This window comes from Saccharomyces cerevisiae, chromosome XIV (assembly GCF_000146045.2).
Source record: "Saccharomyces cerevisiae S288C chromosome XIV, complete sequence".
In the NCBI taxonomy this organism is placed as follows: Eukaryota; Fungi; Ascomycota; class Saccharomycetes; order Saccharomycetales; family Saccharomycetaceae; genus Saccharomyces; species Saccharomyces cerevisiae.
In genome coordinates this window covers 129,429-155,019 of record NC_001146.8, presented here as the reverse complement: position 1 = coordinate 155,019, position 25,591 = coordinate 129,429, and the positions used below count along the sequence as shown (strand labels likewise).

The window sequence follows — 25,591 nt, the reverse complement described above, 5'->3', positions numbered from 1 at the left end:
CAAGGGCTAATTTTTCGGTTATTTATATTTATATGTTCAGAAACGAATTGAAAATACTCTTTTTCCTTACCTTTTTTTTTTTTTTTTTTTTTTTTTCATGGTAAAGAGGCCATTGAACCTCGCGTTATATACTGCTTACTCATATGGTCAAATCAGCAATACAACTCAATAATATATCAAAACCGTAATACTTGGCTACTTGCTTAAACACATTTAACTTTTGAACAATGCTTTCTCTGGGGAGAGTTCCTTCCCACGCGCCGGCACATGGACAGTGGGCACTCATATAGTCACGTTTCACTTTATGACATCTGGAGCATCTCAAATCTTGAATTAAATAGGATTCGATATCAGAACGTAGTTTTTGAATCAGGTGTTCTTGCAACAATACTTGATTAAAGGCTTTGTGACATCTGACGCATGAAAAAATAGATTCAGGAGCTGCCTTACAAAAGTCAATATCAGAAATGAAAAAACAGTATTCACATAAAAAATCCGGCACCACGAGACTCAAACTTGGATCTTTGAATTCCGCTACTTTAGCAAACTCACGCAATTCAAATATCTTCAGCAGTTCTTTTCTCAGGGTCCTGATTTCTAAAATTGTACTCTTTGAAAGTAACATGACATGGCAGAGTGATTTGACAAGTTCTAGAAGGGGATTTTTCACATTCAGATGGGAACCAGGAAGAACAGGAATAACATAGTCTGCCTCATACTGAGGATCTAAAATGAACTCTTGCTGGTTTTTAAAAAGCTTTTTGACTCTTTTCATTAGTGGTTTGGAAAAAAGGTGAGAAAATCCGTTCAACGAGTTTTCAACACTATCTTCCTTATCTTGTTTTTTTACATTAACTATTTGGGTAGGTCTTTGCGTCCCTGAATTCAATTTTAGATAGCTCTGCTTTGTCTTTAGCATACTATCCAATATGATCATCATCCAATCCTCAAATTCGGGCTGATATATTGGTGACAGAAACTTCTTTAGTTGCCATTGCGAAACAGCGGTATAATCCTGATTTTCCTTTTCCTCTATTTCAATACATGCTAATCCACTAAAATTAAACTTATCCATCCATATTAGCAGATCCCAATAACGTTTGATATTTAAGTCCAGATAACTAAACATTGGATTTGTTCTAACTGCCTTCATCATATATTGGCTGTAGGCGTAACAGTTTTCAGGTGAGTACTTGTTTGTCTTTATTAGAATTTGATTCCTGTCTGCATATACAATAGTTGAGCCAAGTGCACTAAATTCATTTACTAATTGAAGTAAGGCTTTTTTTGTTAAGTTATGAACGTGATATCTTAGTAATCCGTCGAATAGTTTCGCATTCGGGTTTTGAACCCAACTTGCCAGGGAATTTACCAACAAATCTGCGGTTGAATTTTCTTTTAGGGCCTCATCCCACCACTCCTTTAACATACCTCTTAAAACATTCAAAGCGTCATTAGAAAAGGCGTCGTGCACGAATTCAGATGGCGAGTTAATAACGGCATCTTTGTCATCTATACCCATATTATTGTTAACTAGATCACTGCCTTCAGCATCATTGATTAATGCTGATGTCAAAATTGTGTTCACTGTTAAATTATCAACACCAACATCGAGAACTACATTGTCATACACACCTGAGTTATTAATTTTGGGAAATTCTGAATCATTCATTATCCATGATGTATTTAAATCAAAATCATTTTGAATGCCTCCATGATCTGGAAGTGGAGCTTTCTCATTCCACCAAAGCACGATGTTCTCTTTTTTTAGTTTTCTTGCATAAAGAACATCAATAATATAATCCATACTATCCAGCCTCAAATTACAGATTGGAATGTTACTATACTGGGATAACTTGATCAAGTGAGAAATCCACGAACCACTGGATAAAACGTGGTTAACAAGTTTCTTCAATAATGTCGGTTGCCAGTTCAATTGGGGTAGAAGAACTTCATTCAAGGAAAGCTTAACAATGGGCATCTGGTTTAGAAGCCGGATTGTGCCTAAGAGCTTAGTGATAAACGGAGATTGTAACAAGAGTAAAAACTGCAGACCTCTTTCTTCTTTTAATTTAGTAGTTTCCTGTGATAGTCTTCTGTACAATTTTGAGATATCTGTAAAATATACAAACTCAAAATTGATATCTTCTTTAATATCAACCAAGTAAGAATATGTTTCTATTTTACCTTTCTTTTTTTCAAACATTTGTTTGTATATTTGTCCTAATGATGAGGCATTTATTTCCTGAGCCTGGTTGGATGGTTTCAAAACTAATATAGTAATAGTATCTCCCCATGACTTGAATAATGAAAAAAATTCATACCCAATTGATGTTGGGAAATGTAGTAAATAGCCAATGTCCATTGAAAATCCACTCAGATACCTTTCATTTTCCGCCATTGAAAGATCCTTCATTTCAAAACCCTGCTGTATTCCCTTGCCTAACGCACCCATTGCTTTTGAGCGGAACGTTACCGAAGCTCCCAAATCCATGATCGCTCTTTGATGAGGAGTGATAGTGCCCTCAAATACACCAAGTACATTTTCATCGTTGAAGATACTAGTGCAGTTTTCCTTTTCTTCCAGAAAGACAGATTCCGGTAGAGTAATTTTGAATAGCTGACCGCCTGCTGGATTAGACGTTTTGGGATTATTTGGTAACGATGCAGAAGATTTTTCAATAAGGCAATTCTTAATCTTTTGTAGCGGCATTGTTTGAGATTTGAATTTCATATAAATAGTTTTTGGTATATGGAAGGTGATGTTCTGGACTTTGCCATTAATTGTTACAAATACTTCCAAAACCCCTGGCTCACCGGAATCCTTGTATTGTAAGACCTCCCAAGTGGAGTTCGCATATGATTCAGCTTGCTTCCTAATCATACTTCCTAGTGCACTTCTTTCACGGGAGCTGTTTGTATTACCAAATAATTGGTCTCGACGCTTTCTATCTCTTGCTTGGATTTTCCATTTAATTTTTTGATAATTTAGCCACCCAACATAGTCCTCGTCCATGGAAGGAATCTCCGAGGGCAATACTAGTGGATCTTCTTCATTTGTAAGCTGATTTCTTTTCCTCTTGGATACGGCTTTCTTTTTAGTAGTTCTTGCAATTTTAATTTTGGCGTTATCTTCTTCTACAGTTGGTTCAAACAAATCCTCGATATCTTTTATCTTGCCCATTGTTGGTACATTCTTTGTCTTCGAAAAAAATTTGGTTAGTGAAGTCTGCTTAAACTTATCCTCCTTTGTAGCGATTTTTCTTTTTAGCCAATCTGGATGTTCAACCCTTGGAACAGGATTGGAAACCCCTTGTAATGCTGCTGGAATAGTAATTATCTTTTGTATAGCAGATCCAAGTCTTTCTCTATAATAACCCCAATCGATTATGGTTCTGATATCCAGATCTTCCAAAGATGGATCTAATGTCCATCGCCTCAGAAAAGACCTTTTGATGGGAATGTCCGCTGAAAATATTGCGACTGGAATGGCTCGTTCAGTAACAGGTGCATTGAAAGGTTTTGAACTAATAATATATTTACATTGTAGACCTTTATCTTTTACCATATCTTCACCCAAAAAATCCCCCAATCTCCTTGCCGTCGTAATAGAAGTAGATTTTTGCCCTTCATATTCCTTTAAAGTTTTTGACATACTTCTATTTTCACAAATCAAACTGACCAAGTCTTCATCTTCTAACATAAGACCATGTGAATCAAGAACATCTAACCAACGGTTACATACGCTTGCTACAGCACTGTAACATCCTTCTAATGTATCACCTTCCAAAAAGACCTTGAAAATATCACTTTGAAAATTTTTTATTAGTTGTAATTCACCACGCCTCTTCAATTCAAAACCTTTCAGTTCAGCAAGTGAGCCGTCTTCATTGAAGACAGCATATCTTTTCTTTATACCTTTTCCTTCTTCCTTGGAACTAGGCAAAATCATGGCCTTATATGGTCCGTCAACTTCGAAAAAAATCGTGTTTTCACTGTGCGTCTCATATATATAGTTCAATGGGTCTTTTAATTCTTGGTATTGGTGATTCGTAAACTTTTGGTGAACTCTGTAATTCAGCATGGAACATGGGTAGGAGAGATAAAGCTTTTTACCATTTTCTAATGTAAAAAAGTAAGTTTCAGGGAAAGATTTTGGTAAGATACACCAAATACCATCAGTATCTAATTCTAATGGTCTTCCTACCCTTTCTACTAAAGCTCTCGCCATTTGAATGATCGTGGCACCTGTTAAACACGTAATCCCCGCCATTTCCATGGAATACCAACGAGAGCCTTTCCTCATAACATACCCATAAAACGAATTCAAAATAACTTTGTGAGCTAATTGTAATGAGTCATAAAGCACAATCATCTTTTTGGCCTCGTCTCTCGCATGCTTATCAGATGGGTCAATTTTGGACAGATTTCCCTTCCAAGTCTTGGCTAAACCTTTGAATTCGTAACGCCTATCACGAAAGGATTTCACGGTATCGACGTAGAATGGATTTTCTCTTTGGCAGACAATGGCTTCTCGTTCGACAATTTCTGATACTTTAACCCTATGATAAACTTTCCTTGAATATTCAGTTAAACGTTTTTTTATGTGGATAACTTGGTCTGCGTAACTTAGTTCATCAAATGTCAAAACTTTCTTTTTAGAAAACTTGTTTTTGTTGGGAAAAGTCTCATTTTGTAATGCACGCTTGATCATGTTATACTCATCCATCTTACTGGGAAAGAATTCTCCTCTCCAAGCCCATTTTAACTTTCTTGCACAGGTTTTTCCGGGTCTATTAAAATCGCAACTAGCACAATCGCGCTCTGCTTTGATACTATCTGGTTGTAGTCTATTTGTAGTCATGATGTTTGGGTACATAGAGGCGACATCTACATGATAGATCAAAGGTAGTTCGTTTCTTATATTGTTTTCCTTCAACTCTAATAATTTCTGCGTTATCTGGTTTTTTATTTCCTCAAAATTCGTTACTTTATCTACACTGGACTTATTTTCAACTTCCACACTAAATTTCAAAGCTTCTGGTAATTCTTGTAATAATTCATCAATGGCAGAAGGATCTATCTTGAATTCATTCTTCAAATCACTCCTAAAAACACCAGCTTCTAATGACTCCACATGTCCACCCACGTAAGTCTCGGATTCTAGAAGATGTCCATCATAGAACCTCTCAATGGGATCTGTATGCTTATTTGGTAGAAGAATATTATGTTGATAAGCTTGAACCATCAACAACATTTCACACAAAGTACCGGTACCCTTTCTCAATGTTTCATCCGGGTTCAAAGGAATAATAGTACAAAGGGAAAAGATAAAAGGATGAACATATTTCATGTAAAGGTAATACGTAGCGACTGCATCGGAAACAGAATATTCGGAAAGGTGCTGTGGCTTTTCAAATGCATACGGCGTCATTAATTCGGGATCCAGTTCAATTGGGTTATAACCTAGCTTAGATTGAGTAACAGCTTTTAAACCCTGGGAACCTTGTGGTAAATAAGAATCACGCTTCACCCAACGGAAACAATCCATGTGAGAGCAGTATGAGGACTTGTACTCACCTTCAGCATCTGGAGCGAAACCAATTTCATCGAACATGTCCAAGCCGTGAATCTTACTTCTGTTATGTATAAAAGGCCAATCGAAAAAGTCACCATTGAAGGTGGATATAACAGTGGGTCGTACATCTCTTATATGTTCAAAAAACCTTTGTAGAAGCGCCACTTCATCGTTTTCGTTAAATATGGTGAAAAAACCAGGATACTCCGGTTTCGGTGTATACTCAAAGTCTTCAATATCCTCAGAGATTATCTCCCTATTTGTTATCAAAAAACCTTCCCCATCGATCATATACGAAATCATCATTATTTGATCTACGGCGGAATCCGGGAATTTTAAAGGCGGCTTCGTGGTTTCTATATCAAATGCCATTACCACAGGGTCGGCAAATGCAATTTTCCTAGTATCTTCAATGAATCCCTGTTGAGTTACCTTATACCATTTACCGACTCTAATGTCCTTGTCTATAGATACTCGGACATGATACGGCACATCATATTCCCTGATATCTTCGATCAGATGTTTGGCGTCAACTTTTTCCGAGCCATTTGCAGCAACGTTATATATATTTCTTTGCACATTATTATTGGCATTATCCTGCAAGATTGGCCTCAGGAGTTTCCTGGCCTCGAATAACTGATTGGAATTTACAAATGATAACTTAATAAGTGTCTTCTGCAGCCCTAAAAGGTGATTGTCCATGGTAAGATCTTCCTTTCTAATGATTTGTAAGCTTTTGAGACAAGATTCCAGATATTTTTTCACTAGTTCCTCCACATCATTTACTCTTGATTCATCGTTACACGCAATAAAGAAGTATGGGTCATAGACAACTGTCGACTTGAAGCTCCCACCCTCTTCATCTAAAAAGTAGAAGTCAACTCCGGAAATACCTTGGTTGGTCGTTACACGTTCTCCGTCATTCGAATTGCCGCCGCCATTACTACCACTGGATAAGGTTTCCTGAGAGACCAGCGTTGCGTGCATGTTCGTCAGCCACCCTACGCGGCCTGGAATCTGATCTATATCCTTCGCATCAAACCTGCCATTGTATTGCGGCGGTACGTATCTTTCAAATCCCATCATCGAATCGATGTCATCGATCTTACTAGCATTTAAGAGCTGTTGCGCGCTAAGCGCATAATTATTTGAGAGTGTGTTGTACTTGTTGCCAGCTGAATATCTTGCAGTGGAAGATCCTCCGTTGTTTTTTTTCTTGCCAAACATCATATACTTGTCCCCTGAGAGTGTTATCTTGATAGAATGTGCTCTTTCATCATCATATGCTCTTTTTGATAGGTCCTCTTCCAGTTAAAATGGTAAAAGATGCAAGAAACTTACGCGTTCTGGTTACCCTACCTGAAAATAAACCATTCTGACAATTCAAATGACAATAAACTTGGGCCTTTGACGAACACTGACAGTGTTACTATTACTTTTTCTCAGTGCTAAAACAGCATATCCGAGACTCTGTATCAAGATCCATATTGCACACCAGAGCTGTTGTTTTATACTACAACTCATCTTTTTGACTTTTCGATTGTAAGACCTCGCTACTGAGTATCAATAGCAGAAAACGAAAACCAAAGGCCCATACCAAGATGTCTTATAATCCGTACGCATATGCAACAAGTGAGCAGAATGGCGTTAACGATCGCTTTTCCCACACTCCACAACAGCAACGACCAATGCAAATTCCGAGGAACACGCCCGTGAATGGCCAAGGTAATGCGAATATGAATGCAAACGTAAATGGCAGTGGCGGTGGTTTTCCATTCCAAGATCCTCGTGGTTCGATGGCATTCCAACTAGGGCAGAGCGCATTTTCTAATTTTATTGGTCAGGATAACTTTAACCAGTTTCAAGAAACGGTCAATAAAGCCACTGCAAACGCTGCCGGCTCTCAACAAATTTCAACGTATTTTCAAGTCAGCACCCGTTATGTCATCAATAAATTGAAACTCATCCTAGTTCCTTTTCTTAACGGAACCAAGAACTGGCAACGAATTATGGACTCTGGCAACTTTTTGCCACCAAGGGATGACGTGAACTCCCCAGACATGTACATGCCTATTATGGGACTAGTTACCTATATTCTCATCTGGAATACGCAGCAAGGTCTGAAGGGTTCATTCAACCCCGAAGACTTGTACTACAAACTGTCTTCTACTCTGGCGTTTGTGTGTTTAGATTTGTTGATTTTGAAGCTTGGCTTGTATCTTTTGATCGATTCTAAGATTCCAAGCTTCAGTTTGGTCGAACTGTTGTGCTATGTCGGCTACAAATTTGTTCCATTGATTCTCGCCCAGCTTTTGACCAACGTGACCATGCCATTTAACCTGAATATTTTGATAAAATTTTACTTATTTATTGCCTTTGGCGTATTCCTACTAAGATCCGTCAAGTTCAATTTACTAAGCCGCTCCGGTGCTGAAGACGATGATATACACGTTTCCATCAGCAAATCGACCGTCAAGAAGTGCAATTACTTCCTATTCGTCTATGGCTTCATTTGGCAAAATGTTCTAATGTGGTTAATGGGTTGATCTTGATTGAAGAGATCAAAGAGAGGATTTAATTTCATGCGCATTATTATTATCTACGGTCAATTTGTTAAATACTTATATACTTTTATTCCTACGTCATAAATTTTCTATTTACTTTTCTTATTTTTCCTTTCACTCAATATGGAGTGGAAAGAGAACAATAGAGGGATTAAAATTCGTGGGAAAAATCACGCTTTTTAGATAGATTTAATTTACATCATTGTTTAAAAAAAAAGACCCTGAAAAATCACACAAAGAAAGCACAAGAAGAAGAACAAAAATGGGTCTTTTTTCAAGAAAACGGGACCATACGCCTGCTGTGCCTAAAGAGAAACTTATTCCATGTGATAAGATATTCTTGGACCCTCCTGCCAAGTATGGTAACGCACCTCTACTGGAACCCATCTCCGAAGATCAAAACGAAAAATATAGAGCTGTCTTACGACATTTTCAAGATGATGATCTGAAATTACCAGAAAATCTCAATGACCTTGACAATGGGACACATGCCAATGACAGACCCTTGAGTGATTGGGAGAAGTTTTGGCTTTCTAGGGAGTGTTTTCTAAGATACCTAAGAGCCAATAAATGGAACACCGCGAACGCCATAAAAGGTCTCACCAAAACCTTGGTATGGAGGAGAGAAATTGGACTTACACATGGTAAGGAGGACAAAGACCCTTTAACAGCTGACAAAGTTGCCGTTGAGAACGAAACTGGTAAACAGGTTATTTTGGGCTTTGACAACGCTAAAAGACCTCTATACTACATGAAAAATGGTCGTCAAAACACAGAATCTTCCTTTAGACAAGTCCAAGAATTAGTCTACATGATGGAAACTGCGACAACTGTAGCTCCCCAAGGTGTAGAAAAGATCACAGTCTTGGTAGATTTCAAAAGTTATAAAGAACCTGGTATTATCACTGATAAAGCTCCACCCATCTCTATTGCTAGGATGTGTTTGAACGTCATGCAAGATCATTACCCTGAAAGGTTAGCTAAGTGTGTCCTGATCAATATCCCATGGTTTGCGTGGGCTTTTTTGAAGATGATGTATCCGTTCCTTGACCCTGCCACTAAGGCGAAGGCTATCTTTGACGAACCATTTGAAAACCACATAGAGCCATCTCAACTAGATGCTCTATACAATGGTCTGTTAGACTTCAAGTATAAACATGAAGTCTATTGGCCAGATATGGTTAAGAAAGTTGACGATTTACGATTGAAACGTTTTGATAGATTTTTAAAGTTTGGAGGCATTGTCGGATTAAGTGAATATGACACCAAGGGCCAACATGACGAATTAAAATATCCTGTTGATATGGTCATTTGATAAACTATAATTAAGATTTTTTTTTTTAACGTTTCCCGCTACACAAACGTATATATCTAGACTCAGATGTACGTTTATAATGGCTGCTTATGCGCTTATCGCATTTTATATACTTTTAGAATCAACTGAATCGGCTATCCGCACTCTATTGTTTTGTTTCATGAAAAAAAAAACGCCTTCTGAATTCCAAAGGGTGTGAAAATTATATATACTATTAGTTCCAGCTAATCAATCAGAACTAGTCAACATAGAAGATAGATAAGAGAATACGACAACTAAAAATGGCTCCGTCAATGATTCCGTTCACTGTATGTTTATATTTTATAGTAATTTTTAAAAAGCTTTAGTATGCAAAAGATCTAGGATGTACTAACTGAAGAAGGGTAAAACTATCATCCAAATTATTGTTATAGATCAAGCTTAAAACATGCCTGAAAATGTGTATTCAAAGGTTAAGATATGCTCAAGAAAAGCAACAGGCGATTGCAAAGCAGTCTCGAAGACAGGTTGCACAACTGTTACTGACAAATAAAGAACAGAAGGCGCATTATCGTGTGGAGACGCTAATTCATGACGATATTCATATTGAGCTACTAGAGATATTGGAACTATATTGTGAATTACTACTGGCTAGAGTGCAGGTAATAAACGATATCTCCACCGAGGAACAGCTTGTCAAAGAGCATATGGATGATGGTATTAACGAAGCTATCAGATCCCTAATCTATGCGATTCTTTTCGTTGATGAAGTCAAAGAACTTAGCCAATTGAAAGATTTGATGGCCTGGAAAATAAACGTTGAGTTTGTTAATGGAGTAATAGCAGATCATATCGATGTCCCTGAAAAGATTATAAAAAAATGCTCTCCCTCAGTTCCAAAAGAAGAACTAGTTGATCTTTATTTGAAGGAAATCGCGAAAACATACGATGTGCCATATAGTAAGCTGGAGAATTCCTTATCTTCGTCGTCTTCTAACATTTCTTCAGACTTTAGTGACCCCTCGGGAGATATCGAGGATAATGACGAAGAAAAGCCTATTTTAGCCTTAGATAATGACGATAATGACAATGCAGATGCTAAACACCCTATCACTGTTAAAAAGCCTAGGCAGAATAGTGAAAATATCAAGAACGAGCTCAAGATTCCGAAAGATATCAAAAAGGAAGTGATCGAAAAGAAACAATCAGAAAAGAAAACTACAAAAAGAAAGACTAAGAAGGAGCAAGAAAATGATGAACTAGATGAGTTGAAGAAACGGTTTGACGCTTTACGCAGAAAATAAGATAATAATTTATATGTATGGTTAATTAACCACATATTTATTTTACTCTCATTCTTTTACCTTGCTTTTTCTGAGTCAGCTGCTCTATTATTCTCGGCAATAAATAAATATATGTATATTCCTTTTACTAAAATTCCAATTTTTTTGTTCTCCGGACATTTGCAAATTGTTTTTCCAGTTCTGTCACAGCTATTTTCCTTCTCAGCTATATATACCCTGTGTAATAAGTTGAAATTGGTCGTATATTCTGGTGTAAATACTACCCAAAGATTTACCTATCAAGAAATTTTCTACGAAGTCATCAACTTCTTTTTCTGATAAGTCCAATTGGAACCTTTGTCGTAGTTGTACACTTGTTTGTTCGCCAGCATCGAAACAAGGCTGCATATTGTCCTTTTGCATAATCTCACACATTGATACGATTTGATCAGCATACTTTCTCAGAGCCTTGAACGAACTTTTAGTTAGTTCAACAAACTTTTTAAACGCTTCTCCCTCTACTCCGCCTAGCAGTTCAATATATTCGTAAGTTAATTTGAATGGTGCGGCCTCAAAGCCCACTGAGCCGGGTGAATTTGATAGCATAAATCCAAAATCGATGTGACTTACATGGCCTTCGTTATCGATCATAATGTTACCGTTGTGTCTATCTTTAACCTGCAAGAGATAGCAAATGACAGAATATGCGGCTAACGAAGAAGCAAAGTTGTCTTGTGCTCTTCTATACTTAAATCCATTAGGATTACCAAAAGCTCTAAGGAAGTGATCATTCAAAGAGGCAATACCACCCTTGTCATCTAGTTCTGCATCTTCAATCATTTTTTTGGTTAAAGCCTTTTTAATACTATGCACAGACATAGCATTTGTGATGGTCTCCACAAGTCCCGTATTCGCACTAGTAATTAAAATTTTCATTCTTTTAACCCAAACGTCAACTTTTTCTTTAACCCAAATATTGGCCATCGCTTGAATCATCTGGTATGCAAACGCCTCCTGTCTCAAATCATCACCCGTCTTGGCGATTACAGAACATAAATCCCAGTTTTCGAAATGGCCATATTCCGAAGTTTTACGTATCCTCTCTTTCTTGGTAGCCCAATCTTCACCTAGATATGAAGTGTCAATACCACCCGTCATTAAATCGTTTTCCAATTTTCTCTCACCTGCCATTCCATGAAGGGCTTCCAAATCATGGTAACCAAATTTATCCTGCACCTCCTTCATTGATGAAATAATTTGAGCGCGGATTTGTTTGGTACTTTCTGATAACTGTTGTGGCGACTTATCCAATTGTGCTAACATAACAGCTGAAACTCTCATCTGGTCTGCTAAAGCGTCAGTTTGGCTATGTATATTTTTGCTATTAATTCCATTCTCGATGAGTACTTCGTCCAAGTTTGAGCCAAAGTTCAACTCTGGGCTTCTGTCTTGACTATCATCAGGTAAAATTGGAACATTTGCGGCACTCTGTATTACTAAAGCATTTCTATACGCTTCGTCATCCGTTCTGTTCCTGACTTTTACCATTGACATATCACCTAAATCTTCCTCTTTATTGACTTCAGTCCTAACATGAGCTGTGGACGCTGAATCACTTCTTGAGGTACTGGATAGACCTTCATTGCGGGAGGCCCCGTTGTTGAACGAGTTACTATCATATACCGAAGATCGAGTGTTGTTGCTAGTAAGAGTACTTTCATTTCTATTTTCGTTGTTTTCTTTTCTATTCATGTAATTTAAATCAAATATCAAGCCTCCCTGATTACCACTGATCTTCTTTAATAATCTTTCATTGGTTTCACTTGTTGGGTCAAAATCAAATTCGTCTCTCAAGTATTCTATCAGGAGTAAATATGGAACTTTTTCTGCAGAGTTCAAAACTTGTGCCTCATTAGCAGTAATGGTCACTAATTTATGTAACTTTCCTTTTTTATTTGGAGGCAATAAAGTGGGGATATCTACTTCCGCTGGTAGGTCCCTGTTTAATAGAAACAACTCGGCTCGTAAGGCACTCAATCTAGCTTCTGTCGGTACTCGAGCTAGCCTTTGAGATATTGTTTCTAGCGCAATGGCAAATTGTGTCTCGCAACGAAAATAATTTGCTTTTAACATTTTTATTTTTGAAGTGGTCGATAATTGCGACAAGTCAATTTCTTGACTCAAAGAAGAATTCGCTTTTTTACTGTTTTTGAATGCCTGGCGCGAAAGGGGTTGGGAATTGGTCCTGTTTAACTTAGGTGTCCCTTCTAAAGAAGCAGATGAAGCAGAAGAAGTCCTTGGTTGAATATTATGCAGATCTGGCATAGAACTGGTGAAGTGATCAGAGTTTAAAGCGTCCGCGTCCTCCTCCGTTTCACCACCAGTTTCATCTTCATTGTTACCAATCTCATTATTTTCATCATTACGTCCCTTTGGAGAAATATAATCACCTTTATTTCCATCGAGAGCCTTTGCGGTATTTGAAATGCTTCCGTCCCTGTTTATATTTTTGCCATCATATGTCCTATGAACGTATGAATTATCCAAATACTTAGGTTTACGTTTTGGGAGTTTGATTGAAGATGAGATTCTTTCTTCAAAGACCTGGTTACCTATATCATCCACAATGTCGAAATCCAATTTTACCTCACTATGTCTGGATTTCCTGAAGGATGCATCTTCTTTAGTTTTTATTGGATCTATTAAATCTATTGGAGAAGTCGGAGTTGAACTGCGATTTGAGCTAACTCTTTTGGATCTGGAAGTTTTCTTGTTTAGTAGGGTATTTTTCAAGGTCATGTTCTTGGTAAAATCTTTCATTGCACTTCTAGCCAACTTAAAAACGAAAGCTTTTTGTCTTCTACCTTGAGATTCCACTAATGGTTTGGTCACTTCGCTTAATTGGGGGAATGCTATAGCCGACATTATCATAGAGGAAAGAACTAAGGCCGGTGCAACGTTTTCATGTATTTTAACATTTTTATCGCTACCTGAACTTGTGTTAAAGAGATTGGTTTGTAAGTTGTTTAAGACTCTTCTAGCCACTTGGAAGCCATAAGAAGCGGGGTCAGTAGATAAATCCGTTAGTAACGCTTGTAACTGCCAAAACGTCAGTAGTGCAAAATGAGGGTTTTCCGCCCTCAACCTTAATAGTAAATCTTCTAAAGCCATTGATTCTGTCTCCATGGTGACGAGGACCTGTACTAGTTGGGGAATATAGAACTGTAGTTCGCTGTGAGGAAATGTGGCCAATTTCTGACATAAATAGTAATGTATACCAATATTTTCGGAGTGTTTGCACAGTAACTCCACACAATTGTGAAGGGTGAATTCACTAGAGTTGATCAGTTTCAGTAATTGTTCATTTTTTTTTAGTTCAATAGTATCATCAAAGCTTTTCTTTGAACTGGATGCTTTATGCATAGTGAAGAGAACGAATGCTTAATGAAAACGAACGCTCGCAATGAAGAAAAATGATAAGCTAATTGAAAATTTCTAGCAGGGTCCAGGGATCTTCTTAATATAGAAGTTGGGCCTAAAAAATGAAGGGTCTTCAGTATAAGATCTTGTACTTTTAGTTTTTCTCTAACGAATTTTTTGGTAGGGTTCTTTTGTTTCAGTGCAATAACACGAAAATGACAACAGTTGAACATATCGTGAATAATGACCCTGTTATACACGCTATCAAGTACGTAAAGGATAATATGGAAAATTTATTATAGATTTGAGTACTATCGCTGGCCGAAGGTGACAATGGCCTTATGATGTAACATACTATGAATAGTGAATAATAAGTGGTGATATTATACATAAAGTTTGGGGCAATCCCTCAAAATCTCTACAGGCTATTTTGATTAATGAAACGTCTATTTTTTTATTTTTTTCTATTTTGAAGGCATGCAAGAGGTTCTGTGACTATGCAACAGCAGCCCAGAATTTCTCCCATAAATTCTTAGGCTCGTCGTCTTCCCAAATAATTGCTTCGATTTCTCTTCTGTCGGAATCGATGTCAATATCTTCTAGCTTCCAAATAAATCTGCATTTGTAGTATATCTGGCAACCAATGAACACAACGGCTAAAAGAATCAAGGAGATGTAAGATGTGAAAAACTCAGAAACTTTGAACGGACAGAACGCTTGGAACCCTTGGATGAATATGATGACGGTGACAAAAAAGGCTGCGTAGTAGGCACCATAAGGCATCAATTTGGCCTTGAAGGGCAGATCATCACGAGAAATACCACGGTGCTTTAAAGCTTGCATGAACCTAATATGTGCCAAAGAGATGAATAACCAGGCGCATAACCCAGCCAAAGTGGAAATGTTGATCAACCAGTTAAATGCAGTGTTTGCATTGTTATTGACAACCAGGAATGCCAAAAGACCCAATGCAGCAGTGCAAACAACACCGAGATATGGAACACCCTGTCTGGTGACGTATCCAAATTGCTTTGGTGCGTTACCAGTCCTAGCTAAAGAGTAAAGAACACGGGAACCAACGTAAACATTCGAATTAGCGGCAGATACAACAGTAATCAACACCACGGCGTTGAAAATATCTGGAAGAGCATAAGTACCAGCGTTTTGAATGGAAATAACGAAGGGTGATGATGCAATAACAGCAGAACTAGCAGATAAACGGGAATCGTTGTATGGAACCAGTAGACCAATAAAGAACAAAGACATAATATAGAATAGTACGATTCTAAAGACGACTTTATTGATAGCTCTTGGAACGGTCTTTCTTGGGTTAGCCGCTTCACCAGCGGTGATCCCAACCAGTTCAGTACCTTGGTACGTAAATGCAGCATTAATCAAGGAGGAGACCCATCCGAGAAAACGGCCTTCACTTTTATCACTGGAGATGATGCCTGGCCCCCAGGCTCCTGGATTTCTCCAGTACCTGAAACCGATAGGGCCCTGGTGGGATCCACCGCAGACAATAATCAAAGCATATATCAAGTAACCCATAATGGCTAAAACTTTAACAGAGGCCACCCAGAACTCAAATTCACCATAAACTTTGACAGGGAAAAAATTCATCAAAGTAATAATTACCCAGAATATCGCAATCCAGGCCGCTAATGGAACTTTATCTGTCCAGTATTCAATAACTTGGCCAATGACAGAAACCTCCACAGCATAAGTAATAGCCCAATTGAACCAGTACATGTAGCCGTTAGAAACACCGAATGCAGGTGATAAGAACCTCTTCGAAAAGACAGTGATAGATGATGTCACGGGGATAAACGTAGCCATCTCACCAAGTGACTGGGTAACGAAGTAGACAATGGTGCCCATGAAAATGTAAGCAATCAGGGACCCCACAGGGCCAGCATTACTCAAGGGAGTGGAGATACCAACGAAAAGACCAGTACCGATTGTACCACCTAGTGCAATCATACCAATGTGTCTTTGCTTCAAGGCTCTCTTCACGTGTTTATCCTCATAGTGGGCTTCTTCTTCATCCTCGTTAATATCTGTTTCATGAGAGACAACTTGCAATCTTGTTAACGAATTAGTTATCGAATTTACATCAGCAATTGCGCCACCTTGCAATGACCCATGCTTCTTTTTTGTGTTGTACTGTTTCTCATCAATAGAGTATGGGGTCGTCTTATTACTTGGATCTATTGCTTCCATCTCATGTTCTATCTGGTCTTCTGGTAATTCCTGCATGCTCTGTTCGCCAATGTTGTTTTGTTTCTCGTCCCATTTATTGGACGTTATTATGTTACTAAACCTGCCCATATATATATATATATACGATGTCTTTTGTTATCGTTATAGACAATGCAATTTCTTTGTCTTGTTTGTGTAACTAGAGGAGGCCGGATAGGTTGCTTTTTTTTCAGTTCTCCTCGCCGTCCTTGTTAAATAGTCACCTAACAATTGTGATCATCGACTATTTGCAAAATTCCGAGGATTTCGGGTACTTTTGCGAAAAAAAGTCGTTTCTTTTTCCAACGGAAAGAGCAATCTGTCACTAGCGCAGTCACTCCTGCGTATGTTTCTGGGAACGAGGTGCAAACTTTTTTTTCCCCGGTAATGTTGAAAAGTGGTATGCACTCGTGGGTGTTTTTACAACTTTGACATATTCTATGTTGTTGCCCACCGATGTGAGTTTTCCCTGCTGGAGGAGCTATAGTCTTTTGCGCTTTCAATACGTGTAGCGGTGTACCAAAAGTTGCACAAAAATGTAGTTGTCAATGAAAGCGCACTACGTATATAATGACTATTTTTTTTTTCCTGGGTTGCATGGGTAATTTGTTGTTAATATGCGATTTTCTTGGGGAAAAGGGTGTCATAGCGCCAAAAACTGCCGTGCGGCACAGTATGTATGTTTTTGAGTCGCGGCGTTTAAGGGCTTGGCATAAAAAGTGGTTCAAGCGAGTGATAAGTTGGGCGAATGTCGTCTTTTTTGTAACCATGTCTTTCCTGAAAACAACCTGTAGGCAGCTCCACTCCACATAAGGGCTTTCTCCAATGGCAATGGGAGCTCGGAACACCGGAGTAGAAATTTTTATAATGTGTATTGTATAAAACTTGCTTGTTATGCAGTTTTTGTTTTTTTTGTTACTCTTCCGTAGCACAATAGACATATATTAGCGGCAAAATTGTAGTGTTGCGATTATTGCCATGGATGAAACTGTGAACATACAAATGTCCAAGGAAGGTCAGTATGAAATCAATTCTAGCTCTATAATAAAAGAGGAGGAGTTTGTAGATGAACAATATTCTGGGGAGAACGTTACGAAGGCCATCACCACAGAGAGAAAAGTCGAGGATGATGCTGCTAAGGAAACAGAGAGCTCACCACAAGAAAGAAGAGAGGTGAAGCGGAAGTTAAAGCAGCGGCATATAGGGATGATTGCTCTCGGCGGCACCATTGGGACGGGCCTCATAATTGGTATTGGTCCGCCATTGGCACACGCCGGCCCTGTTGGTGCCTTGATATCGTATTTATTTATGGGGACAGTGATTTACTCCGTTACACAATCGTTAGGAGAGATGGTCACTTTTATCCCGGTTACATCTTCATTTTCTGTCTTCGCCCAAAGATTTCTGTCGCCAGCGCTGGGAGCGACTAACGGATATATGTACTGGCTGTCGTGGTGTTTCACCTTCGCACTGGAACTATCCGTTTTGGGGAAAGTTATTCAGTACTGGACAGAAGCAGTGCCTCTAGCGGCTTGGATCGTGATCTTTTGGTGCCTGTTAACTTCAATGAACATGTTTCCCGTAAAGTATTACGGAGAATTTGAGTTTTGTATTGCCTCCATAAAGGTCATCGCGTTGCTCGGTTTTATCATTTTCTCATTCTGTGTTGTGTGTGGTGCGGGACAATCTGATGGACCCATCGGTTTCAGGTACTGGAGAAATCCAGGAGCCTGGGGGCCTGGCATTATCTCCAGTGATAAAAATGAGGGCCGTTTTCTCGGATGGGTTTCCTCTTTGATTAATGCTGCATTTACGTACCAAGGTACTGAACTGGTTGGGATAACCGCTGGTGAAGCGGCTAACCCAAGAAAAGCTCTCCCGAGGGCAATAAAGAAAGTTGTAGTGAGGATTCTAGTCTTTTACATTCTTTCACTATTTTTCATTGGCCTTTTGGTCCCATATAATGACCCAAAGTTGGATAGTGACGGTATATTTGTCTCTTCATCGCCCTTTATGATAAGCATTGAGAATTCAGGCACAAAAGTTCTCCCAGATATATTTAACGCGGTCGTGCTAATCACCATTCTTTCCGCAGGTAACTCTAATGTGTACATTGGCTCAAGAGTACTGTATAGTCTGTCTAAAAATAGCTTGGCGCCAAGGTTCTTGTCTAACGTGACCAGAGGTGGTGTTCCATACTTTTCTGTTCTATCTACATCCGTGTTCGGATTTTTGGCTTTCTTAGAGGTTTCTGCAGGCAGCGGCAAGGCCTTTAACTGGTTATTGAACATAACTGGTGTGGCCGGTTTCTTTGCCTGGCTTTTGATTTCATTTTCTCATATCCGTTTCATGCAAGCCATAAGGAAACGTGGTATATCGAGGGATGACTTACCTTATAAAGCTCAAATGATGCCTTTTTTGGCATATTATGCATCTTTTTTCATCGCTCTAATTGTTCTGATCCAGGGCTTCACCGCTTTCGCACCTACTTTTCAGCCTATAGACTTTGTCGCTGCATATATATCAATATTCCTATTTTTGGCCATATGGTTATCATTCCAAGTTTGGTTTAAGTGCCGCTTACTCTGGAAGCTGCAGGATATCGATATCGATTCTGACCGCCGGCAAATAGAGGAGTTGGTATGGATAGAGCCAGAATGTAAAACAAGGTGGCAACGAGTTTGGGATGTCCTTTCATAATTTTAGAATAATACTCCATACCACACACACACATATATATGTATGTATGTATGTATGTATGTATATGTATATTTGCCAAATCCTTGCTCAACTCTTTTCCTGTGATTATATGATTACTCCCTAGTTGTTTCGTTGTTAGCCGCCGAAAGTCATCGCCCGTAATTTCCATGGCTTACCCGACATCGGTTAGAGGAAGTTTTTGACGTGGAAGAGGGAAAGAAAGAAAAAACAGATGTGGAAAACTAGAATCCCTTTTAAGAACAATAGCACGGACCCTTCCTACAGATAAGAGGACACTGACGGCTGTGTGTTAATTATTTTCGTATTAAGCATAAAATTGGACAGTGGCATTCTTTTCTTCACCCTTCACGTTTTTTATACGTCTCATACAGTTGGGCCATTTTTTACTTTTTTTTTTGCCATTTGTATCTATCTTCTGTATTGAGGAGAAACATTTTAACTCAAGCCTAGTTAAATTCTAAATACACGCCACATAAAGAAGGCACCTGAACCTTTTCAACAAACGAGAAGCAAGAAAGGAAGAGAAGGAAAGGAAATGTTGAAGAATTCAGGCTCCAAACATTCGAACTCAAAGGAAAGTCATTCGAATTCGAGTTCTGGTATATTCCAAAATTTGAAGCGTTTGGCTAACTCAAATGCAACGAATAGCAATACGGGTTCTCCGACCTATGCATCCCAACAACAGCACTCTCCAGTGGGAAACGAAGTGTCCACTTCACCTGCATCTTCGTCATCTTTTAGAAAACTGAATGCACCTTCTAGGTCTACATCTACTGAGGCGAGGCCGTTGAATAAAAAATCGACATTAAACACACAAAACTTGTCTCAATATATGAATGGTAAATTAAGTGGAGATGTTCCCGTATCCTCACAGCACGCAAGGTCGCATTCAATGCAATCGAAATATTCGTATTCCAAGAGGAATTCTTCACAGGCGTCCAATAAGCTAACAAGGCAGCATACCGGGCAAAGTCACTCCGCATCAAGTCTTCTCTCTCAAGGTTCGCTAACTAACTTGAGCAAATTCACTACACCCGATGGTAAAATTTATTTAGAAATGCCGTCGGACCCATACGAGGTGGAAGTTTTGTTTGAAGATATTATGTATAAAAGAAATATTTTTCAGTCTTTATCAGAGGACAAACAAGAAGCTCTGATGGGCTACAGCATTGAGAAGAAATGGCTGATTGTTAAGCAGGATTTACAAAATGAGCTAAAAAAAATGCGAGCAAACACTACATCTTCTTCCACTGCCTCCAGAACTTCGATGGCGTCGGACCATCATCCTATCCTTACGGCTAATTCATCTCTTTCGTCTCCCAAATCTGTTTTGATGACAAGCGCCTCTTCTCCCACCTCAACTGTATACAGCAACAGTTTAAATCATTCTACTACTCTTTCATCGGTAGGTACGTCAACCTCGAAGGGGAAAAAATTAGTGAGCGGGAGTTTGAAAAAGCAGCCATCTCTAAACAATATTTATAGAGGTGGGGCTGAGAACAATACGAGTGCATCTACTCTTCCAGGAGACAGAACAAACAGACCACCGATACATTATGTGCAACGAATCCTGGCAGACAAACTTACTAGCGATGAGATGAAAGATTTATGGGTAACTTTAAGAACTGAACAGTTAGACTGGGTAGACGCTTTTATAGACCATCAGGGTCACATTGCTATGGCTAATGTACTAATGAACTCTATTTATAAGACTGCACCCCGAGAAAACTTGACTAAAGAATTATTAGAGAAAGAAAATTCATTTTTTAAATGCTTCAGAGTCTTATCAATGCTCTCACAAGGTTTGTATGAGTTCAGTACACATAGGTTAATGACTGATACTGTTGCAGAAGGTTTATTCTCTACGAAACTGGCCACAAGGAAAATGGCCACTGAAATTTTTGTTTGTATGCTAGAAAAAAAAAATAAAAGCAGATTCGAAGCAGTTCTTACCTCACTAGATAAAAAGTTTAGGATAGGGCAAAATCTTCATATGATTCAAAACTTCAAAAAAATGCCCCAGTATTTCTCTCATTTAACCTTGGAAAGTCATTTGAAAATTATTCAAGCCTGGTTATTTGCCGTTGAACAAACTTTAGATGGAAGAGGAAAAATGGGTTCCTTAGTAGGCGCGTCGGATGAATTTAAAAATGGTGGGGGTGAAAATGCGATTCTAGAATACTGCCAATGGACAATGGTTTTTATCAATCATTTATGCTCTTGCTCTGATAACATAAATCAAAGAATGCTATTAAGGACGAAACTAGAAAATTGTGGAATTTTACGAATTATGAACAAAATAAAACTGCTAGATTACGACAAGGTAATTGACCAAATTGAGTTATATGACAATAATAAACTTGACGATTTTAACGTTAAATTAGAGGCCAACAATAAGGCTTTTAATGTAGATTTACACGATCCACTATCATTATTAAAAAACCTTTGGGATATATGTAAAGGTACCGAGAATGAAAAGCTTTTAGTATCTTTAGTTCAACATCTTTTCCTTTCTAGTTCAAAGTTAATAGAAGAAAACCAAAATTCCTCTAAACTTACTAAGCAATTGAAACTTATGGATTCTTTGGTGACTAATGTTAGTGTTGCCTCAACTTCTGATGAAGAAACTAATATGAATATGGCTATCCAGCGGCTTTACGATGCCATGCAGACTGATGAAGTTGCACGTCGAGCTATATTAGAAAGTAGAGCTCTAACGAAGAAATTGGAAGAAATTCAGGCAGAAAGGGATTCTTTAAGTGAAAAGTTAAGCAAGGCGGAGCACGGACTCGTTGGACAGTTAGAAGATGAGTTGCATGAGAGAGATCGTATTTTAGCTAAGAATCAGAGAGTTATGCAGCAGCTGGAAGCTGAGTTAGAAGAGTTGAAAAAGAAGCATCTTTTGGAAAAGCATCAGCAAGAGGTAGAATTGAGAAAAATGTTGACTATATTGAATTCGAGGCCTGAAGAAAGCTTCAATAAGAATGAAGGCACCAGAGGTATGAACTCGAGCCTAAATTCTTCAGAGAAAGCGAATATCCAAAAGGTGTTACAGGACGGATTATCAAGAGCAAAAAAGGATTACAAGGATGATTCAAAAAAATTCGGCATGACACTTCAACCTAATAAGAGATTAAAAATGTTAAGAATGCAAATGGAAAATATTGAAAATGAAGCCAGGCAACTAGAGATGACAAATTTTGCTGAATTTGAGAAAGATCGTCTTGAACCTCCAATACATATTAAGAAGCCCAAAGTGAAGAAGATGAAAAATAAGGATAGGAAACCTTTAGTCAAGCCTCAAGAGGCGGACGTAAATAAACTAAATGACCTAAGGCGGGCTTTGGCTGAAATCCAAATGGAAAGTAATGATATTTCCAAATTTAACGTCGAAGAACGTGTTAATGAGCTATTTAATGAAAAGAAATCTCTGGCTTTAAAGAGACTGAAAGAACTAGAAACAAAATACAAAGGATTTGGTATTGACTTTAATGTCGACGAGATTATGGACAGTCCAAAGAAAAATACTGGGGACGTGGAAACGGAAGAAGACGCTAACTATGCCAGTCTTGACCCTAAGACATATCAGAAAAAGTTAGACGAGATTAATAGAATAACGGACCAGTTGTTAGATATTCAGACTCAAACCGAACACGAAATACAAGTAGAAGAAGATGGGGAAAGCGATCTTTCCTCTTCAAGTTCTGATGATGAAAGTGAGGAAATATACCAAGACGCATCTCCAACTCAAGAACTAAGGAGCGAACACTCAGAGCTATCTTCAGGATCAGGTCCTGGGTCTTTTCTCGATGCCTTATCTCAAAAATATGGTACTGGTCAAAATGTTACTGCATCGGCTGCTTTTGGAGAGAACAATAACGGTTCGGGTATTGGACCTCTACATAGTAAAGTTGAAAAGACCTTTATGAACAGACTCAGAAAATCCACCGTGTCTTCTGCTCCATATTTAGAGGAGTTAACACAGAAGGTAAATAAAGTTGAACCATATGAACAAAATGAAGATGAAGGTCTAGATAAAAAATCTTTACCGGAAAACAGCACGGCAAGTGCAGCTTCCGCCTTTGACAAAGCTGAGAAAGACATGAGACAACATGTGGAAAACGGAAAGCAAGGGCGTGTGGTAAATCATGAAGAAGATAAAACAGCGGATTTCAGCGCTGTGAGTAAACTGAATAATACAGATGGCGCAGAAGATCTCTCTACTCAATCATCTGTACTCTCCTCACAGCCGCCACCGCCTCCTCCTCCTCCTCCTCCAGTTCCCGCCAAATTGTTCGGTGAATCGTTGGAGAAAGAGAAAAAGTCGGAAGACGACACTGTCAAGCAAGAAACTACTGGGGATTCTCCTGCTCCTCCCCCTCCACCACCACCACCTCCTCCTCCACCCATGGCATTGTTCGGCAAACCCAAGGGAGAAACACCACCACCGCCGCCGCTACCATCTGTATTATCTTCATCTACTGATGGCGTCATTCCGCCAGCTCCACCTATGATGCCGGCATCGCAAATCAAATCAGCTGTAACATCACCATTACTTCCTCAATCGCCCTCATTATTTGAAAAGTATCCTCGTCCACACAAGAAATTAAAGCAACTGCATTGGGAAAAATTAGATTGTACTGATAATTCTATTTGGGGTACAGGTAAAGCTGAGAAGTTCGCAGATGACTTATACGAAAAGGGTGTTCTTGCTGATTTAGAAAAGGCCTTTGCCGCTAGGGAAATTAAATCATTAGCAAGCAAGCGCAAGGAAGATCTGCAGAAAATTACATTTTTATCCAGGGATATTTCTCAACAGTTTGGTATCAATTTGCATATGTATTCATCACTTTCGGTTGCCGATCTGGTGAAAAAGATTCTAAACTGCGATAGGGATTTTTTGCAAACACCGAGTGTTGTTGAGTTTTTGTCAAAATCTGAAATAATTGAAGTTTCTGTTAATTTAGCTAGGAATTACGCCCCGTATTCGACAGACTGGGAGGGCGTGAGGAATCTCGAAGATGCCAAGCCCCCTGAAAAAGATCCAAACGATTTACAGAGGGCTGACCAAATTTATTTGCAATTGATGGTTAATCTAGAATCATACTGGGGTTCACGTATGAGAGCTCTCACAGTGGTTACTTCGTATGAAAGAGAATATAATGAGTTATTGGCAAAGTTAAGAAAAGTCGACAAAGCTGTTAGCGCGCTTCAAGAATCAGATAACTTGCGCAATGTCTTTAATGTTATCTTAGCAGTTGGTAATTTCATGAACGACACTTCTAAGCAGGCACAAGGTTTCAAACTTTCAACCTTGCAGAGGTTGACGTTTATCAAGGATACTACCAATAGCATGACCTTTCTAAATTACGTCGAAAAAATTGTCAGGTTAAATTATCCAAGCTTCAATGACTTTCTAAGTGAATTAGAACCTGTATTGGATGTCGTGAAAGTTTCCATTGAGCAGTTAGTTAACGACTGTAAGGACTTTAGCCAATCGATTGTAAACGTAGAGCGTTCAGTTGAAATTGGTAATTTAAGCGATTCCTCAAAGTTTCATCCATTAGATAAAGTTTTGATAAAAACATTGCCCGTGTTACCGGAAGCCAGAAAAAAGGGGGACTTGTTAGAAGACGAAGTTAAGCTGACTATCATGGAATTTGAAAGTCTGATGCATACGTACGGTGAAGATTCTGGTGATAAGTTTGCAAAAATCTCATTCTTTAAGAAATTTGCAGATTTTATAAATGAATACAAAAAAGCTCAAGCGCAAAATCTAGCCGCGGAAGAAGAAGAAAGACTTTATATAAAGCATAAGAAAATAGTGGAAGAACAGCAAAAAAGGGCACAAGAAAAGGAAAAACAAAAAGAGAACAGCAATTCGCCTTCATCTGAAGGAAATGAAGAGGATGAAGCAGAAGATAGGCGCGCTGTTATGGATAAACTATTAGAACAGTTGAAAAATGCAGGTCCTGCTAAAAGTGACCCATCTTCCGCCAGAAAGAGAGCCCTAGTGAGGAAAAAATATCTTTCTGAAAAAGACAACGCTCCACAATTACTCAACGATTTGGATACTGAAGAAGGGTCTATTCTTTATTCTCCAGAAGCTATGGACCCTACTGCCGATACAGTGATTCACGCTGAATCACCCACTCCGCTTGCCACAAGGGGTGTTATGAATACCTCTGAAGATTTACCATCGCCATCCAAGACATCTGCGCTGGAAGATCAAGAGGAAATTAGTGACAGAGCTAGAATGTTATTAAAGGAGCTAAGAGGCTCTGACACACCAGTAAAGCAAAATTCCATACTCGATGAACATCTAGAAAAATTGAGGGCCCGCAAGGAAAGATCCATAGGTGAGGCTAGCACAGGTAACAGGCTAAGTTTCAAATAAAATATTAAACCAAAAAATTATGACAACAGTAATACCAAAACAAACATCCAAACAAGCACTAGTACAAAGAAATAGTCACGAATCATTAAATCA

At 38.7% G+C, this 25,591-nt stretch overlaps 9 protein-coding genes across 9 annotated transcripts; 5 read left to right on the top strand and 4 right to left on the bottom strand.

Annotated features, from left to right (window-relative positions):
- Positions 1-139: 139 nt before the first annotated feature.
- Positions 140-6,808, bottom strand: POL2 (DNA polymerase epsilon catalytic subunit; the record flags this gene model as incomplete). The annotated part of the gene is made up of 1 exon (NM_001183100.1): positions 140-6,808. One exon carries the CDS (start codon positions 6,806-6,808, stop codon positions 140-142), a length of 6,669 nt encoding a protein of 2,222 aa, NP_014137.1.
- A 371-nt stretch (positions 6,809-7,179) lies between these two features.
- Positions 7,180-8,124, top strand: YIF1 (protein transporter YIF1; the record flags this gene model as incomplete). Its single annotated transcript, NM_001183101.1, has 1 exon — positions 7,180-8,124. One exon carries the CDS (start codon positions 7,180-7,182, stop codon positions 8,122-8,124), a length of 945 nt encoding a protein of 314 aa, NP_014136.1.
- Positions 8,125-8,404: 280 nt separating this feature from the next.
- On the top strand, positions 8,405-9,457 carry PDR17 (phosphatidylinositol transporter; the record flags this gene model as incomplete). The annotated part of the gene is made up of 1 exon (NM_001183102.1): positions 8,405-9,457. The coding sequence occupies one exon, from the start codon at positions 8,405-8,407 to the stop codon at positions 9,455-9,457; it is 1,053 nt and encodes a 350-aa protein (NP_014135.1).
- Positions 9,458-9,738: 281 nt separating this feature from the next.
- On the top strand, positions 9,739-10,740 carry IST1 (Ist1p; the record flags this gene model as incomplete). Its single annotated transcript, NM_001183103.1, has 2 exons — positions 9,739-9,765; positions 9,871-10,740. The coding sequence occupies 2 exons, from the start codon at positions 9,739-9,741 to the stop codon at positions 10,738-10,740; spliced, it is 897 nt and encodes a 298-aa protein (NP_014134.1).
- A 201-nt stretch (positions 10,741-10,941) lies between these two features.
- On the bottom strand, positions 10,942-14,142 carry PIK1 (1-phosphatidylinositol 4-kinase; the record flags this gene model as incomplete). Its single annotated transcript, NM_001183105.1, has 1 exon — positions 10,942-14,142. One exon carries the CDS (start codon positions 14,140-14,142, stop codon positions 10,942-10,944), a length of 3,201 nt encoding a protein of 1,066 aa, NP_014132.1.
- A 492-nt stretch (positions 14,143-14,634) lies between these two features.
- LYP1 (lysine permease) lies at positions 14,635-16,470 on the bottom strand (the record flags this gene model as incomplete). Its single annotated transcript, NM_001183106.1, has 1 exon — positions 14,635-16,470. The coding sequence occupies one exon, from the start codon at positions 16,468-16,470 to the stop codon at positions 14,635-14,637; it is 1,836 nt and encodes a 611-aa protein (NP_014131.1).
- A 455-nt stretch (positions 16,471-16,925) lies between these two features.
- BSC4 (Bsc4p) lies at positions 16,926-17,321 on the bottom strand (the record flags this gene model as incomplete). Its single annotated transcript, NM_001183107.1, has 1 exon — positions 16,926-17,321. The coding sequence occupies one exon, from the start codon at positions 17,319-17,321 to the stop codon at positions 16,926-16,928; it is 396 nt and encodes a 131-aa protein (NP_014130.1).
- A 37-nt stretch (positions 17,322-17,358) lies between these two features.
- Positions 17,359-19,080, top strand: ALP1 (arginine permease ALP1; the record flags this gene model as incomplete). The annotated part of the gene is made up of 1 exon (NM_001183108.1): positions 17,359-19,080. The coding sequence occupies one exon, from the start codon at positions 17,359-17,361 to the stop codon at positions 19,078-19,080; it is 1,722 nt and encodes a 573-aa protein (NP_014129.1).
- Positions 19,081-19,636: 556 nt separating this feature from the next.
- Positions 19,637-25,498, top strand: BNI1 (formin BNI1; the record flags this gene model as incomplete). Its single annotated transcript, NM_001183109.2, has 1 exon — positions 19,637-25,498. The coding sequence occupies one exon, from the start codon at positions 19,637-19,639 to the stop codon at positions 25,496-25,498; it is 5,862 nt and encodes a 1,953-aa protein (NP_014128.2).
- Positions 25,499-25,591: the final 93 nt, after the last annotated feature.